The 18,477-nt window shown below is 42.7% G+C and overlaps 1 protein-coding gene across 8 annotated transcripts in view; it reads right to left on the reverse strand.

Moving 5' to 3' along the window:
- Positions 1 to 18,477, reverse strand: part of SRGAP2 (SLIT-ROBO Rho GTPase activating protein 2) — a 202,064-nt gene that overhangs the window by 146,184 nt on the left and 37,403 nt on the right. Inside the window, exon 1 of one of the 8 annotated variants that reach the window (XM_065594598.1) lies at positions 4,385 to 4,421. The exons of the other annotated variants lie outside the window; for them this stretch is intronic. Within the exon in view, the coding sequence (XP_065450670.1) occupies positions 4,385 to 4,406 (22 nt within the window). The 5' untranslated portion in view covers positions 4,407 to 4,421. Of the gene's footprint in view, positions 1 to 4,384; positions 4,422 to 18,477 lie in introns of those variants that run through there. 8 annotated transcript variants of the gene reach the window in all.

Below are 18,477 nucleotides of genomic sequence, written 5' to 3' on the forward strand. Positions count from 1 at the left end.
TAACTAGATGATTAAAAAACTTAGAACTCATTTGCTGAAATCTCGCAGCTCATTTATGGTAACTCAAGTATGAAAGGTGCTATTGAAAACAAAATTCTAATCCAATTTCCAAGTAGGAAGTAGATTATAGGCAGCAGTTACAGACTCTACAATCAAATATCCACAACAGCAGAATTCAGGATCACATTTACTGAGAAAGGGAAGACTGTCTAAAGACACTAGGATCATCTCTCTACTTTTGAAGAATCCCAAAAGCTTCTTTCAACTAAAGCAGAAGAGGGGGGAAAAAAAACCTCTTGGTTCAATGTTGCATTTCAAGGGCTACATTCAATTGTGAAAACCCAAGAGGCCAGAATCCCCAAGAAAAAGCATTTGTTAAAAATGTAAGACAGTAAATAAAGGAAGATATAAGCCTTCAAAAAACACCAAAACCTATGGCTTTTCCCCATGACTAATGAAAATTGTCACCATTATACAAATTCACATTAGGACTTTGAAGTGCTTCAACATCTATTAAGGTCAAAAAGTTGTTTCCCCCAATCTAACTCGATGCCAGACCAAATTCAGCCCTTCTGTAGGAATAAAGTGAACAGCCTTCAGGTAGGAAACTCAAGCCACACAGAGACAAGGGGAGACACTCACTCCAACCCCCCTCCCTCCATCGCTCGCTCTCCCCACCCTCACTCACTTCCACTGGGCAGGGTGCAGAAGAAGGCGAGGGCTCTGGCTCGAGGTGCGGGCTCCAGGGTGGGGCCAGAAATAAGGGGTGCAGAATCTGGGTGGGGGCTCTGGGCTGGGACAGGGGGTTCAGACTGCAGGAGCGGGCTCAGTGCTGGAGCAGAGGGTTGAGGTGCGGGTACCAGCTGAGGGTGGGGCCAAGGATGAGGGGTTTGGGGTGCAGGACCGGGCTCAGGTCTGGGGCAAGTGGTTCGGGGTCCAGCCAGGCAGCACTTAGCTCAGATGGCTCCCAGTCTGCAGCGCAGTGGGGCTAAGGCAGGCTTCCCACCTGCCCTGGCTGCATGTGGCTCCCAGAAGCAGCTGGCACGTCCAGCTCCTAAGCACAGGGGCGGCCAGGCAGCCCTGCATTGTGCATGCTGCCCACGCCCACGGGCGCAGCTCCCTACCAATGGGAGCTGCAGGGGCGGTGCTCAGGGGAGGAGCAGCATGCAGAGCTTCCCTGATAAGCCCCAACGACCGGACGTTTAACGGGCCTGTCAGCAATGCTCACCGGAGCCACCCAGGTCCCTTTTCGACTGGGCGTTCCGGTCAAACACCAGACACCTGGCAACCCTATCTAGAATGTGACTAATTTACTTTCAGTATTTGAAACTGCAGCAATCTGCCAAACTGAACCATTCAAAAAGCACCATCCAGTACTAGCCAGCATCAACAAAGAAGCCAGAAGTGAAGTGTTTAACTTGGACTTCTCTACCAAGCCTTGTTACTAGGAGTGTTTACATTGGTTCGTTTATCAGCAACTACAACCTGCTAACTATTTCTAAAAACTCTACACTGCCCACTTGTAAGTGCCTGAGCATTTTAGTGAGCAGTCATTGCAGACTTCATGCAAAGGCACAGTATTATCCATTTCAGGACAGCTTACAGAACACACGATCCCCCCAGGGAACACCACTTCTGAATCAGAAAAAAGATAGACTGTTTATGAGCTTTTATAGTGCAATCTCAGCTTAACTAATATTCCACAACCCTATAGCATCTGTAGTTCACAGTGTGATTAAAATGCAGAAGATGTCATTCTGATTTTTACAGTTTTACCAAGCACTTTTGCCTTGAAAAGACACAAAATTTAATGCAAAATGTTGCCTGAAGAAAAACAAGACAGTGGGCGCTGCCTTAAAGGAACACTATCAACGGTAAACATTTTAGGCAAAAAAAAAATTTTTTTTTTTTTTAAAGTGTGTTAAGCAACTTACATTATCTGAAGAAAAGTTTTGGAATCAATTTACTAAATTACTATTTATGCCTTTTGTTTAGCTTTGCTTAGTCACTTATGTCAGTTTTTCTTTATACGCAGTTTTACATACAGATAATTTGTTCTTAAAATCATAACTTTGTAGCACTAACTTGCTTAATCAACTCCATACAACTGGGCCTAAACCCTACAGAAGAATGTGTGTTTAAAAACAACTTTTTTTACTAAAATCATAAAAAAAAGTTACAAAGCAACATTTCTACCATCCTTAAGTTTTTTTTATACACAGTATATATATAAAAAACAACTATTTTTACAAAATATTAATTTTAGGAAAATTTAAGTTATCCATGTTCTTTAAATGCTCTAGGATACTAAGGCACGCATCTAATGCGATATAAAAATTTTGAGTTTGAAACCACAGACATCACACCCCCACTAATTAACCTAGGAATAGTCATTTCTGCAGGCACATGAAATGTAAACACATTCTCCCCCTCCCCCAAAAAATTGCTTTCCTCCATGTAAACTTAAAGAAAATACAGCATAATGTATTTAAAGTACAACTGCAACTGAAGCCTTAGGCTAGGTCTCCACTACCCGCCTGAATCGGCGGGTAGAAATCGACCTCTCGGGGATCGATTTATCGCGTCCCATCGGGACGCGACAATCGATCCCCTAATCGACGCTCTTACTCCACCAGCGGAGGTGGGAGTAAGCGCCGTCGACAGGAAGCCGCGGAGGTCGATTTTGCCGCGGTCCTCACAGCGGGGTAAGTCGGCTGCGATATGTCGAATTCAGCTACGCTATTCACGTAGCTGAATTTGCGTATCTTAAATCGACTCCCCCCCTGTAGTGTAGATGTAGCCTTAGAAATGATAAGTTTGTGAAGATGGTGCAGGGTCAGCACCATCAGAAACTTTGGGAGCCTTAGAGCCGACAAAGGAGCTTCGTCCACAGCTGTTGTCAGTATTTTAAGCCCTTTGTAGGTTAGGTCGGTTGCTTTGTGAAGGGTTAGAGAACTCTAATTAAAACAGCACAGCAGCAGCCCAACTACACTAGAGCTTTCAATGTTGCAATGGCTATAAATTTTTCCTAATCTTTTCCTAGTGCAGACAGCTCGAAGGTGCACACACACTTACAGGTTGTCCCTTATTTCCATTTACACACGTAACCATATGCCAAAAGAAATTCTAGAGTTCTTGGAGCGGAGTATAAGACAGAAGGACAAAATGCCTGGTTCATCATTTTTAAAAAGGTAATGATTATGTAAAACTGCAATGTACTATCTTCAAAAACATGTTTCCCACATGAAGAATACACAATTACTGTGCCATCTCCAACAATATATTGCCCCTAAAAAGGTAGTCCCTCCTCACCTCTACCAGAAATAAAATGTGATCATGAAGCATTTGACTTTACTCTTGAAACTACTATTTCTCCTTTAGCAAAACAACAAAGGCATAGGAGTTCTATTTCGTTCACCTTCCAAAGGGTGAAAGAGCTCCTCTTAAGGCAGTGGCTTTAACATTCTAAGTCTGCCCTAAAATTCAAAAACCTTCATTTTACTGAAAATCCCATCATAACAATGCAATCATACAACAGCAGCAAACTCTTCCTTGGTTTTACATGTTACTGCTACTTTATCAGTCAGTTCTCGCTTTTCACTGCGGGAAGCAGAACCTTTTGAAAACATTCAGCAAGTCAGAAATATTGTAACTGAGGAAGGGGAAGAAACATCCTGGGCCTGATCTGGCTCTTGCTTAAGTCAAATGACAAAACTCCCATCAACATTAATGATAGCAGGACCTGGTCTACAGTACTACGAAGTCAGACTAATTGAGCAACACAATGTGCAACCATGTCAAAATAAGGCACAATACCTTACAATATGACTTGTACTGAGACCATCCGGAAATAAATAAATAAATTATATATATATATATAGTGTGTGTGTGTGTGTGTGTGTGTGTGTGTGTGTATATATCAAGTTATAGTTTAGTTCCACGACAGTGTCTCTGTAAAGCATCTGGGTAGACTGTTCTGGCCCTCATCCACTTCTTTTCCAAACTAAACAGGCAGATTTGCAATGCTGTATAGTCACACCACAAATTTCCCTTACAAGTCCAGCAAAACCAACAAACAAGCACAAGTACAATTTAGGCACAGGGTTTTTTCCCTTGCTCCTCAATTCCTCCTTCATATAATCAGCGATTCTATTAGTTACCTAGTCACCTTCAACTAAGCATCTTATTTGGACCGGGTCACTTTTCACCCTTCCTGACGAAATAAGACATTTCTCTGTACCAACTAAACATATGTTGGAGGAGAGGTCACTGAATAAATAGACTGCCCTTCAAAAAGCTGAACTGACCACAGCAGATACTGTGTTGCAGTTCCAAAGTTATGGGGCCGATTTAATAGTTATTTCCCAGTCCATTCCACACTTACCTTTCTTATTCAAAAAGGTCATTTTTCACCTAAGAGAGAGCAGATAAAGTCAGTCACACCCCTACAGAAGCAGGAGTCTTCTGGAAGCATCACCAACGCAGGCCTTGGACAAGCCACATCACATCTCTGCACTTCTGTTTCCTCTTCTATAAAATGGGGATAACACCCACTTTCATAAAGCATTCAGACATGCACATGTGCTACAAAAAATCTTATCACAGCAAGGGCATAAAATTGGGTTAAATTGCTATTGAGTACAGTCCGTTGACATGCCTTGAGAGAGACCAGGGATTACAAGTAAGTTAACCAGCACGGAAATACTCAGCAGACAAGGAGGTTCGCAATGAATGTTGCAAATATTTCTCTAGTAAGCTTTAATCTCCTAAATCAAGTGCCTGCAACCATAATTTTTTTGGGGGGCGGGGGGTGGAGGGGAAGAGAAAGAGGGAAGAGATCCAGGAAGGGCAGAGTATAGATCCTGTTCTGCTCAGGTTCTTATTCCATGCATATTATTGTGTTATCGCAACACCTTGTATGACCGAAGCTTAACCAACAAAGCTCTAATGAAGCTTAACCAATATTACTGAGAATTATGTTTGAGGTCATAGGAACCTATTGCCCCTACCCTTCTCAAGCTAGTCCTACTAAAGAGGAGCGCTATTACAGATGCTAGAGAAGCATCTAACACTTTCCGGGGGGAAATCTTGAGATCCATTTGGGGTGAGGAAGGGAGGAAAAGTTATCAGATTTAATTTACAGAGCATCACAGATTATATCCTAGCATTGCAGAGGCCCTTGCAGTCTTCATGGCCACCCGTACAATGGCAAGAGATTTGACTGATGACAAAGACACTGACTTTCTCTGCATGACCAAAAGCCTGGAACTTGTCACTGTCCTGCTGCATGACATTTGCAATACATGGAAATTAAGACTGGTTTCCCTGACCTTACAGATTCCCTCATTCTTCCTCTTGTATGTGTACAGGCAGGCAAACCAAATAGCATGGTGAGAAAAATCTCCCGTAGTTAATTCCACTGGCGTTCAGCACAGCTGCTGCTGTTATATTTGGCTGTCACAAAGTACTGCTGAAAGATACTTACTCTGACCTTGCTGGACTTGGGAATTGTCCAAAGTTAATTAGATAAGCATACGGTGTAAATTACCCCAGTGCTCCTGCTTATAATAACCTGCACCTAAGCCAGTAAAATTGGAAACCCTCTTCCAGAATAGAAGTTAATTGTTAATAACACATTGTTAATAGTCATGCTCTTATCTAGAAGACGACAGTTTGTATTAATTGAAGACTCCAGACCTGAACAAAGTCAAAAGACAAGACACTGAACAACTTCATGGGGAGCCTAAAATGTGATTCAGTCCCAAAAGTCAGAATTCACTTACAGTCTCCATGACATATGCTGCAGCATTAAAAACACGGCAAACATGCAGAAATCTATGTGTCTTGGGCCTAGGGTGACCAGACGTCCCGATTTTATCGGGACCGTCCCGATATTTCCTTGTTTGTCCCGCGTCCCGACCGACGTGCGGTCGGGACAACCGGACAAACAAGGAAATGCCCCGAGCCTCGAGCCCGGAAGTGCTCGCGCCCCCCCCCCTGCCCCGACTCCGCCCCCTCCTCCCCCGATTGGCTCCCTCCCCGAATCCCCGCCTCTTCCCCGGGCTCACCATTCCCCCTCCCTCCACAAGCGCTGGAGGGAGGCCCGGGAGACGCTGGGGAAGCGCGGGGCCGGGGTGAGTAACAGTCCGGCCTGGCCCAGTGCAGGCAGGACTCGGGTGGTTGGGAGAGGAGGGGGGCGACCCGCGGGGCCAGGCGACGGGGGAGGAAGCGGCCATGGCGCTCGGCGGCTCTGGCGCCCCCGAACCCCCCGAGCCGGGGCCTGCAGCAGCGCGTACGCTGGGCCCAGCCCCTGGCCAGTCGCGTCTGGGCTGCCCAGATGGTGCTATCGCGCGGCGGCCCCGGGGCGGAGGCATCGGCAGCCCAGCCCCGTTCGTTCCCCTGCGGGACGGGGGGGGCTGGGGCCTGCTGCCCCCACTGCGGGGCCGCCGCGGGATAGCACCAGCTGGGCAGCCCAGACGCGACTGGCCAGGGGCTGGGCCCAGCGTGCGCGCTGCTGGGTCCCCGCGGCAGGCCCCGGCTCAGGGGGTTCGGGGGCGCCAGAGCCGCAGCCGCCAAGCGCCATGGCCGCTTCCTCCCCCGCGGCAGTGGGAGCTGCAGCAGCGGCTGCTCCCGAGTCCCGCTGCCCGGGGGTGAGAACAGCCACCGCCTGGCCCCGTGGGCCGCCCCCCTCCTCGCCCTACCTCCCAACTGAGTCCTGCCTGCTCGGGGCCAGGCCGGACTCTCACTACCCCGGCCCCGCGCTTCCCCTGAGTCTCCCAGGCCTCCCTCCAGCACTTGCGGAGGAAGGTGTTTTTTTTTTTTTTTTTGGCCCCGCCCCCCGCCACGTCCCGATATTTGTCTTTGGTGATCTGGTCACCCTACTTGGGCCAGAGTTGCAGGTTTATATAATTTTTAACTGGACAGCGTCCTCAGAACAGACTGCACAAAGCATAAAACCATACTGGACTACGAGAAGAGAAGTGAACTGCTCTATGTTTGGAGACAGCATCCAGCAGTACATGTGAACAGAGTCTTACATCTAAGTGAAGCCTCACTGTGAAGACTGGTGGTATCAGCTGTTTCCAAATGTCATTTCTACAGATCCCAGTCCTGTCCTCAATGGAATCAGAAACATACTAGATCTTTGGTAGTAACAACTGTTTTTAAAAATGTTAAGAGAAACTACGTCTCCCCCTGCATTCTGTAGGAAGGATTTCAGGTGTCCATCTCCAAAGTGAAACCGGTAAAGCAAGTCTTCACCGGTGTTAAGTCTTAGCCTGGCCACTTTTTAAACATCTCTGTTCAAGGGGCTTCAGAAATAAATATAATGGAAATCTTGAAATACAGCCCAACAATTAAGTCTCATCTCTGGTCCTTTCAGAGCTATTGCCTGAGGGAGGAGGATCAGGATGTATACATTCCAATTTTTGACAAATGGTCATTTTTCTACTTGAGCCAACATCTGTAAAGTGAGCTGGAAATCTGCTGTAATGGGTGCATTACAAAAGCACATATTAAACATAGCTGCACTATAGGTAACACACTTATGAGCCAACTGTGTAGTTAGTTCAGTACACAACCACATTCTCCATGTGATATTTCCACACAAACATTTGTTTTGCTTTTTCACTCTTATTGGGGTGGTGTCCGGCCAAGTAACATTGCAGCAAAAGAAGGGAAGGCCCTTCACAAAAATTACAAGGCAGAACTTTGTTTCAGGTAACTAATGAGTTAACAAACTAATATATCAAATTGAGAATTGATTTTCTCCCATATATTGTGAAATGGGATTAATACAAGATACTTTCCTGAAGAAGTTTCAGTTCCCTCTTCAAACAGTTTGACATAGCTCTGGAGATGAGGAAGGACAAAGCTGTTCCATGATGAATGAATTTAGACCCAAATTCTCAGAAGCGCTCACTGATTTTGGGTGCCTCCAGTTTTGATGGCCCAACTTAAGACACTATGAACCTGATTTTCAGAGGTGTTGAACACTACCAAGTTCCAGTTGAAGCCAAACGGGAATTGTAGTCACTTCTGAAGGAAGAAGGGGCGGGGGGGCGGAACCCACCAAGCAAGCAAAGCAAAACCACACACACACCCCTCAGCAAGTCTCACTCAAATAAGGAACTCCAAAACAGAGGTTCCAAAAATCTCTGGACAACTGAAAAATTTGTTGTTGTTGTTATTTTAGGATGAGCTGGCTCTTTATTAAGACTACATGAGACAATAAGGCAGCCTTTGAAAGAAGACTGTATACTGGTATTTGAAACCAGGCCCCTTTCATTTCAGTATCTACAGATGGATTCAGGAGTCCTTGGTTTGAAAATTTTGCCCACTAACTCTAAAATGAAAAAATAATTCGCAGGCCAGCTAAGTTTGAAGTTAGCAGAAAAGAAGAGTTTTCTGCATGGAATAGGTGAAAGTAAGAATGTGTGATTTGATCTATGAAAAAAATCAGAAAATAGGGAATTTGGTCCTGTTTTCTTGGAGGTGTTGAGGGCCACAGGGGAGAGTTGTGTGAGTTTCTGTCTTTCCACATCCCTCCTAACATATGCAAATTAAAATTAACCTCATAGTATAAACAAGCCATTCACATAAGACTGCTTTTGTTTCCCAGTTAAGGGGATGATAACCAGAAATACTGAACAGCAACTTGCATTAAAGTCGGTGGGAGTTTTACCTGACTAAAAACAGCAGAATTTGGCCCTGTAAAAGTACTACATATTTAGAAAACTTTGTATACCGATGTTTCAGCATAAGGTACCATTCCCACATAAACATTACACATCCTGCAGAGTATAAATGTTACACATATAGAAAATGCTGCCCCACTTCCTACCACAAAGAAGATGGGACTTTGTATTATTTATTTATTGGCAGGTTAGACATTTAAACAATGAGTAGTGCTGAAGCCTGGAATTTTAACTGAGGTTATCAGATGAAAAATGTTTGGCTTTTTATACCAATCCAAGCCCCACCCACTCCAGTCAAATTCTACCACACTGCGATGTTTGAAAAATCACCCAGTACTCTGGTGTGCTAGAGCACTTATTGTTTCTGGATTCAGCATTATACACAAACTGTGTCTGGAGACAGCTGAAGGCCTAGGAAGCAGAATTGAGCCCCTCTGCCATCAGCATCATCTTTTCGTACACATCGTCTTGCTTGCTATCATTTTGCGGATCATCACTTCTATTGCCTTCTTGGGTTTCTCCTTCTGATGTCAGTTCTCCTCCCCATCCCCACCACTGAGGACAGATTCTGAGAAAATGCACTACTTGGAAGGAAATCTACTGTGGGCCTTTATCCTCTGGCTTAAACATTTACTCAAATCCTTCTGCAGTTAGGCAAAAATCAAATTTTATTTCTGAATTTCATCAGTCCTGCCATACAATGACCCAGGAACTGTCTAGACAGACAAGGCAAAAGAGTGCTGGTTATGCAGTTTAGCAGACACTCTCTGTGGGAAGGGGCTCTGGTTCCTGCATGGACTGTGAGTAACATTACTGCAATGAGCAGGCTTCCTTTGGCTTTATTCGTGGGGCACTGGTAGCAGCCTCCACAAACCCAGAGAGCAATATTCTACTTTGCATTCCAGAGAGTGCCTCCTCTAGATCATTTATGAAGGCTTCACTGAAACTGGGTCAACAGGCAGAGGCAGAAGAACAGACTTTAGCGGGAGTAGAGGGCCATCTGCCAGAAGCTCATGTGCTCCCTCGGCAAGGTGAGATGAAACATTCTCCTTGTCGCTCAGCCCTGAAACAGTTTTCCTACTATAAACAAATCAGATGTGAAACTAGACTCAGTTACTTGTTCACTCACTGCTCACACTCCACTTCTGCAAGACAATTGGGATTGTTTATTAGGTACCAGGTACTTAATTTTAACCAACCTGAAATGCTTTGCTAAAGAAAGTGCAAGGTCTGGAGCTACTTAAACAGTAGGAGGTACTTAACTCCAGAGCATAATAAGTGCAATGTGCCATTTTCACAGGAGATCAGGCTGAATGTGTCTTTTATTGACATCATCATTCCTAGAGCTAGGAAGGAAAGTAAAAATTTAACATGTACACCTGCTGCTATTCTTTCTGTTAGATTCTGGGGTCAGAGGGAAGAGAATTGGAAGAGGCATCTAGCATAGCAGGTTGCTGTGAGAAATAGGATCTAAACGCTCTTCTGCAGCTTCAGTTGAGCTACCATATTCTGCTAAAAACTGCAAAAACCTTTTACAATATATTTTTGTGAGATCTCCAGAGCTGATGAGTTTTTAGAAGTGGTGGGCCCTTGTAATTGGGCACTATCTTACGCAGTTATATTTTTGCCTCTCGTAAATTAACTCAATTGAATGACAGTCAATTTCCAGCTGGGAGAACAATCATCCCCACCCTCCATATACTTTAGTCACAAACCTCTAATAGTGTCTGGTCTCGTTAAAAAGAAAGCTACATGAATGCTAAAGAGGAAAACAGTAATCCCTTCCTTCTCACCTCCTCCCCAAGCACCTCCCTTCTTTTCCCCAAGAGACTCAGAGGAATGACAAATGTGGAATAGTGCAATGTTGTAGGAAAGCTTTGCCAATAAAAGAAATTATCCTTTCCGTTGAAGTTATCTACAGCTACAGTAAGCATATGAAATGTATGAGAAGGAGTTTAACATCAGCATATGCTGTCCATATCAGGGAACAGGTTATTTTCATATGATCACAGTAGTCAACATGCATTATGAAGGATAGTCTTCTGACTGCTTGGGTTGACCAGTTGATTACTCTGTGAAGATTAATTAAATGCCATCAATTACTTGGATTACAAACCGCTTTAGAAAGAAAATGGTCAGTTAGGACTTCAGTGCTTCTAAAAGTGAGACAACCATGTATTACTGATTTCAGTCTAGTTGCACGAGATAGGAATGCCACTCGGTAAACCCAAATCTCCGAATTCCCAGAGAGCAAGAAGTATTGTGTAGTCTGCAGCACCATTACATTTAAAACCATCACAACCCTTCTTTCATTGGAATAAATGTCTTTTTTGAAAGCAGGAACATATCAATAAAGCAAGTGAATAAGGAAGCCCATGGCTTGAGCTTATCAACTTTCACATTCTCTAAATCTTTACAAAGCTACCATGAAAATGTGCAATTCCAGACAAACAAAATCTACTCACCCACCATCTACCATAATAAGGGGAAAATCCTTAATGAAAGATTACTATCCATAAAATTACCACTACCGGCAAGTAGAATTTTACAAGACTGCTTTCAATAGCCACTTTGCAGCCCCTGCCCTTCAAAACCCTCACTGCATTCTAGTAAAGAAAAATAAGAGCAGGTCCCAAATAATTGGTATAGTCAAATGAGAGCCTGCAAAGGCCTTTGACTCACAGAATTAAAAACATTACTCACACACAATGGCTCAAATGTGAGCCAGTGTCTACAGCTTTTCATTCCGGTTATTGTGATCTAAGAATAGAACTGCAGAGTCCACATAATCCAGCAGTCTCCACTGCATTGTGTTCTCTCACTATCCATGTTACAATCTGAGGGTTATTTAAAGTGTGAAACACACAAGTTTCTCTTTGAATGTCAGGCTAAACACAGGAAGCCAAGCGAATGCCCACTTTGAAATTATTGGATTCTGCCCACTAATGAAGTAGTTCAAGTATTTAAAGAGCAGATCCAAGTCTGAAGTGGCAAGTTTGATATCAGATGTGCTCATGTGAAGACCCAACAGTGCCAGCGTGGGGACCTACAATCCAGTTCTCGCCAACCAGGAGCTGGTTGCTGCTGAATACAACTGATAGTAATTTTCCATCCAATTAAGTTTGCACAGAATGTACACAATCAGTAGAGGCAAAGAAAACTAGGACTAAACTGAATGGAAGGACACTGCAGTGAATTTTTCCTACTATAAAGGGAGCTGTACCCCAAAATAGTACAAGCAAGCATTTTAGACTACTACTAATCTGTTGCATGAGTACAATGCCTTTCATCAGGGTGCTGTAAGTATGAAAGCCCCACAATACTGCTGAGGTAGTGGAGTATTATGCTCATACCGATGAGGAAACTGACAGAGGTTAAATACCATGCCTAAGGTCACACAGCCTATCAGCGGCAGGAGTAGAAATCAGAAGTCCTGATCCCCGGTCCTGTGCTCTAATATTTAGACAACACTGCACTTTCTTTATCAGGAGCTACTGTGACGTTCCCTTAGTGTTAGCTGGAGCGGTGATCTGCTAGGTCACTCTAATCCCTCGACTCTGGGAGCCAGCCTTACCCTGCTTTGCTGCGAGAATCCCCACTCCCGCACTGTTCTCACACAGCCTCTAGCATGTAAGCTGCTCCCAGCATGCAAGGGAGCACTTTTGGCCAGCCGCTGCTTGGATTGTGCAATCGAATGACACTAGCCAATATCTCCGGTCCCAGACACAATCCTAGGAACCTCTGTCTTGCAGTTTCCAGTTATGCCTACTGGACACTGCAAGCTTATATGAGTTCGTCCATTTAACAAAACAATTGATATGTACCAGGCTTGTTATCCCAAGGGGAGTCTGACACGCTTCAAACCAAACACACTGCTTCAGGTAGAACAAATGTATTAACTACAAAAAGGATAGATTTGAAGTGATTATAAGTCAAAGCACAAGTTGTCAGATTTGGTCAAATGAAATAAAAGCAAAACACATTCTAAGCTGATCTTAATACTTTCAGTGCCCTTACGAACTTAGATGCTTCTCACCACAGGTTTGCTGGTTGCCCTTCAGCCAGACTCTCCCCTTTGATCAGTGTTTCAGTCACTTGGTGGTGGTGTCTGTACATTGAGGTTGGAGAGAGAGAGCAAGAGCATGGCAAACGTCTCTTTATCTTCATGTTCGGTCTTCCCTCCTTGCGTTGCCCCCTCCCTTCTGGGTCAGGTGAGCATTACCTCATCGTAGTCCCAAACTGATGAAGGGAAGGGGGGTGACTCACTGGAGATTCCAACATATCCTTTGTTGCTGCCTAGGCCAGTGTCCTTTGTTCCTGTGAGGCTGGGCTGCGTTTGTCCCATACAGGCCCTGATGAGGTGTGAACTGCCCCTCTGTTCCTGGAGAGTTTGCCTGGGCTTGTTTTAAGCCATGAGAACACATTTTCAGCCTCATACCTATAACATAACTATAACAACAATGCTCAGTGCATCATGAGCCTTTTGAAGACACCCAACATGACAAACTTTGCATTGGATACCACACAATCATATTATAAGGATGAACATGGGGGTGCAGGGTGTTCCCCCGAGATACAGTGTCATAGCTACACAGTGCACAGCATCAAGACTGAACAAACTAAGACAGAACAAATCCAGCAGATGCATATTTGGGGGGATGAATGTTATTTCCCAGTTGAAATGGCACGAGCCTCTTAAGGGTGAAATCAATTCATTCTCTCCACAAGCCCATTCAGTCCCTGGCCTCTGCTGAACCTACCAAAAGGGAATCAACTAGTGCCAAGAGCAGGGCGGGGGGGGGGGGGGGGGGGGAAGAGGAGAGGGGGGGAGGGGAAGAGAGAAGAGTTGTGATACACTTCATCAGCTGGGAACTGAAGTGGCACCAAAACTCATCTCAAATAGAAGGAGGGTTTGGAAGCAACCAGAAGGCTACCAACATGGAATGGATTGGAACCAGGACTTAGAAAAAGTGAAGCTCTATTTACCATCTGGTGTACCGAACCTGATTGTCACACATTCAAAGTTACTTTCATTTACTCCTTATTTACAACTAGGTACACATGAACAGTATGTATTGAGAAAAAGCAGTTCTAGAGGAAACCATTAGTAATAAAAACAAACAGTCAACATACGACCGGGCAGCAAAGTTGATATTAAACTTTCTGAATTGCCTCTTACAAAAACCAAGTCATTTGAACCTCTGACCTCAACTTTGGATATTTCAGTCACTAGAAAAAAAATTTAAACTGACCTCAGTGCAAACTAATATAGACATGCTAAGTTAAATGCTAGAAATGACAGCAATTGAAGAGTTTAAAAGCCATTTAGCTTTGCACAGTTGAGTTCAGGTCCTGACACAACTTTAGTCATGTCCCTGCCATTTTCAAGCCCTCTCTGAAAAGCTGACTTCTGTTACAACTATGAAAAGGGTAATAATATAGTCAGTAATTCCTTCCCCATCTCCCGTCACAGGAAAACATGTGAGCTTCAACTTAAGGATAATGTTGATTTGCGCGCGCGCACACACTCACACACACACACACACACACACACACACACACACACACACACACACACACACACACACACACACTTCAAGTGTAGTGGCATGAAATATTACGTATTAATATAGCAAACACATGCCACTTTGTTAGAAACCATCAAGCGCCACAGCATTTTGTCCCGACTCAGTCCAAAGGCACTGCAATGAAATCAGAAGCTAAGGTGTTGCCACAATGCTTGATTTTAATGTGGCATTCTCAACATTAGATTCTGTTATGAGATTTTCTTGAGAGACCTTTGCATAGAGTAAAAGCAGGATGAAAGCCATTATAGCCTAAGCCATTAAAAACAAAAAAAGGTCACAGGACCCTTTTTAAAGGATGTAGACAGACTAATTACCCTAGAGGAATGAGGTTTGACCTGGAAAGGAGGACCACCTCCCTCAGTCTGCAGCACAATAAAAGAAAATTTCTTTAAGATTCCGTCTCAAATGGTACCTCAAACCTGTCGGGTTAAATTAAATGCTATTCTATACATATATTGAATCGAGATAAATGTTGGAGAAGTTGTGGTTCCAGAGGAGATTTTATGCATATATGGTGGACATGTCTGGTCATTACACAGTATTGGGATGGAATCCATACAAAAATTATCACAAATTGATGAATCTGTTACTAAAGGAACATTTGGTTATCCTCCTCTGGCTTCCCAGCAGAAATGGTCTCACAGAAGAAAACGAAAGATTAATCTGTCATCTGCTAGTAGCTGCTGAACTATTGGTAGCGTCTCATTAGAAAAAAGAAAATAGCGCTATCGTAAAGGAATGGTTAAAAACATTGGAGGATGTGGTTATGGAAAAATTAAGACCAATTATGTACCCAGCAAAACAGACTGACAGATTCTCAAATATTTGGTTACTTTTTATTCAATACTTAGACAAAAGTTCATTCACCTGCCAAAACCCGCCACAAAAAACACAAAACTACAAACAATATAGCTGTCCAATTTTTTTTTAAAATAGTAACGTTTGATAGACATGCCTAGTTTGTTAATTTGTGTATATATAGAGATTTCAGTCAATTTAATAAAATCATGAGAAATGACATTGGTTGTGATATACTCTAATTCGGTAACAGTGTTAGAAAGAGATCTATTATATTGTTGTATGTCGCTTAAAACCAGGGTGGATAAAAATCAATGGGTTTTTTCCCCTCAAAAAGCATTTTATCAAAAAAATCCAATCTAGAGACAGTTTTAATTAAGATACTTTATAGCTCAAAGATATCTCATCATGGAATAGGGATTATAAAATCTAATTCGATAGTATGAGAATATATTCATGTAACGTTTAAGAAAAGTTTTGTAAATTATTTCCAATAGTTCATGGATTAGGGACACAATCTTATGGGGTTCCAGGGGCTTCTGTATTTATTATTTAGGTTAATCTTTCTATCTACCCAATGGGACTCAGTGCTCAGCCTAGACGATATTACCCGAGATACTTAGTTTTGCAGTTCTCAAACTGTGGATTACCCGAGATACTTAGTTTTGCAGTTCTCAAACTGTGGATTTGTGTCTCCAGAGAGAACATGCTTGTTAACAGCAAAAATGTTTTTAAATAAATAATATATAGAGGTGAGAAATAACAGACCTCAACCCTATTGTCCCTTTGCAAATTTGTATACACAGAGTCAATCCCTTACCACTCTCTAAAAGTGCAAAGTTTCACAAAGTTCAATGAATAGAAGATTGTTGGGGGTGGAATAGATCTGGACAAGGAGAACTCTTGAAATAAATGTTAGAAGGGAGGGACAGGTAGTAGAAACAAAAGTGAAACTGTTTGAGCGGCATATTCCAGAAGTCTTGAGGTCTTTCTGAGTGTAGCCTTCATTGATTTGAGATCTACCATACCATTCTCTCACTAGAAGGGAAAACCTAAAATGGCAGCAGGCCGTAAAAGAGACCCAGTTTGGGAATAAGAACCATTCAAGAAATATATGTTTGCTGATGATGTTTTAAAGATAGTCACACCAGTGAACTGGTGGAAATCACCTAAGCACTTGGATTCAGAGATTGTTGAAGTGATAATCTCATTTTTAACAGCAGTAGCTTCTTCTGCCAGTGGAGAAAGAATATTTTCTTCCTTTGGACTAATTCATTCCAAATTGAGAAATGGTTTGGGACCTGAAAAAGCAGGAAAGCTTGTTTTTCTTTTCCAGATCATGAACAAACAGGAAAATGAAGGTGAAGACGACTGAGTTAGCTGCAGAACCAAAATATTATAAGTTTCTCATGTTGACCTGGCTGACAGTCGATTTAATTTTTGTTTTAAAATATAAATATAAATATATATTTCATTTAACTACACCTCTACTCAGATAGAATGCTGTCCTTGGGAGCCAAAAAATCTTACCGCGTTATAAGTGAAACCGCATTATATTGAACTTGCTTTGATCCACCGGAGTGCGCAGCCCTGCCTCCCTGGAGCGTTGCTTTACCGTTATATCCGAATTCATATTATATTGGGTCAAGTTATATCGGGGTAGAGGTATATTTTTGTTAAACAATTTTAACAAAAACAAACCTGATTTTAAAAAATGTATATGCTTGTTTTGCTAAAATATTATGTTTGCTGTTGAAGAAAAAAATCCAGAATCAATAACGTTGTTGTTTTAGTTAAACAAAACAATTTAACTATCTCTCTGGTGATGTTCTCCTAATACAGCATAGCAAGAAAATCCTCCAAATATTAATGGTTTACCTGTTGAACTGGAGATATTTATGAAGTTATTGGAAGGTGAACTATCTGCCACAATTACCTTTGGTAAATGAAATAACCAAACAATCATTTTCCGATATAGCTGTAAAAATAATCTGAAAAGTTTTCAAAATAAATCACTTAAAATGTATGGTGTGTACCTTCTAAAAATGAAACCTACATCTATCTCTGAGTTGTGAAGAATATGTATTAAGGTTATAACAACCAACAAGAATGCACTTTTATGTAGAAATCCATGATTAAATCGAGTCTTCCTGACTAGTGCTTTAAATCAAATCTGCCCTGCTCAAAACATAAGCTACCTTGTAATGATTGGGGTTTTTTCCCCTGATATTTATATGGCAAGGATTTGTAAACTTGTTAATACTTTCTAAACAAACAAATAGTTGAAAAAACAAAATTACAGAACCCTTTAAAAAAATTTCTAGTGTAGTGAAACTAGTTGAGCATGTTACAAGTTTGAGGACACGCATTACAGCCTGGAAAGCTTTACTTTCTACAATGAGATTCACGTACACCTGGGCTTGTCTACACAGCAACTTGGGCTAAGTCTATACTACCCGCCTGAATCGGCAGGTAGAAATCGACCTCTCCGGGATTGATTTATCGCGTCCTGTCGGGACGCGACAATCGATCCCCGAATCGACGCTCTTACTCCACCAGCGGAGGTGGGAGTAAGCGCCGTCGACAGGAAGCCGCAGAAGTCGATTTTGCCGCCGTCCTCACAGCGGGGTAAGTCGGCTGCGATACGTCGAATTCAGCTACGCTATTCACGTAGCTGAATTTGTGTATCTTAAAATCGACTCCCCCCTGTAGTGTAGATGTACCCTTAGTCACAGCAAGCCACTGTGAAACAGCAATGTGTCAAAGCACACCATGGAATTTTTAGTGCTTGGTAGCAGGTCCTGGTCCACACAGTCAGTGTGTGGCAAGCTAGTGCACTCTAGATTGACACCCCGGCTTTCTGCAAACTAAATCTCTGTGTAAACAGGCCCCTTATCTATTTTAGCTTACCTAGGAACTCTGAAGTACTAGAAAGGTGGAACTGTATTCTCCCCACAAAAAAACAGTTTTTCCCATCACAAGTCTGCATCAGAAGAAAGCAGGCTAACAGCCACACTATCTAAAAAGTCAGGTAGTTAGTCAAAAGGGTGGGATTCCAAATGAACAAACAATTAAGGATGCCATTTTTACACATGACTGAAGATAAGAAGTTTAGATGTTGCAAACTAGTTCCAACTGCAGCAACTGGTTTTCCATTTCTAGTGCTTGTACATTTTGGAGAAGAAGATTTTCAAGAGCACCCAAGAAATTTAGACATTCATGTCAGTGACTTTCAATAGGACTTAATCTTTTTGGCTGAAAATCTCCCTCTCTAACACCAGACTGGGAACACATCATATGTGTTACTTCCAAGTTCCTTTCATGGCGTACTCTGTTGCATGCTACTTCTAACAAATAATTATAAAAAGAGTATTTGATATAAGTATGCCTACAAT

This window comes from Chrysemys picta, chromosome 4 (genome assembly GCF_011386835.1).
Source record: "Chrysemys picta bellii isolate R12L10 chromosome 4, ASM1138683v2, whole genome shotgun sequence".
In the NCBI taxonomy this organism is placed as follows: domain Eukaryota; kingdom Metazoa; phylum Chordata; order Testudines; family Emydidae; genus Chrysemys; species Chrysemys picta.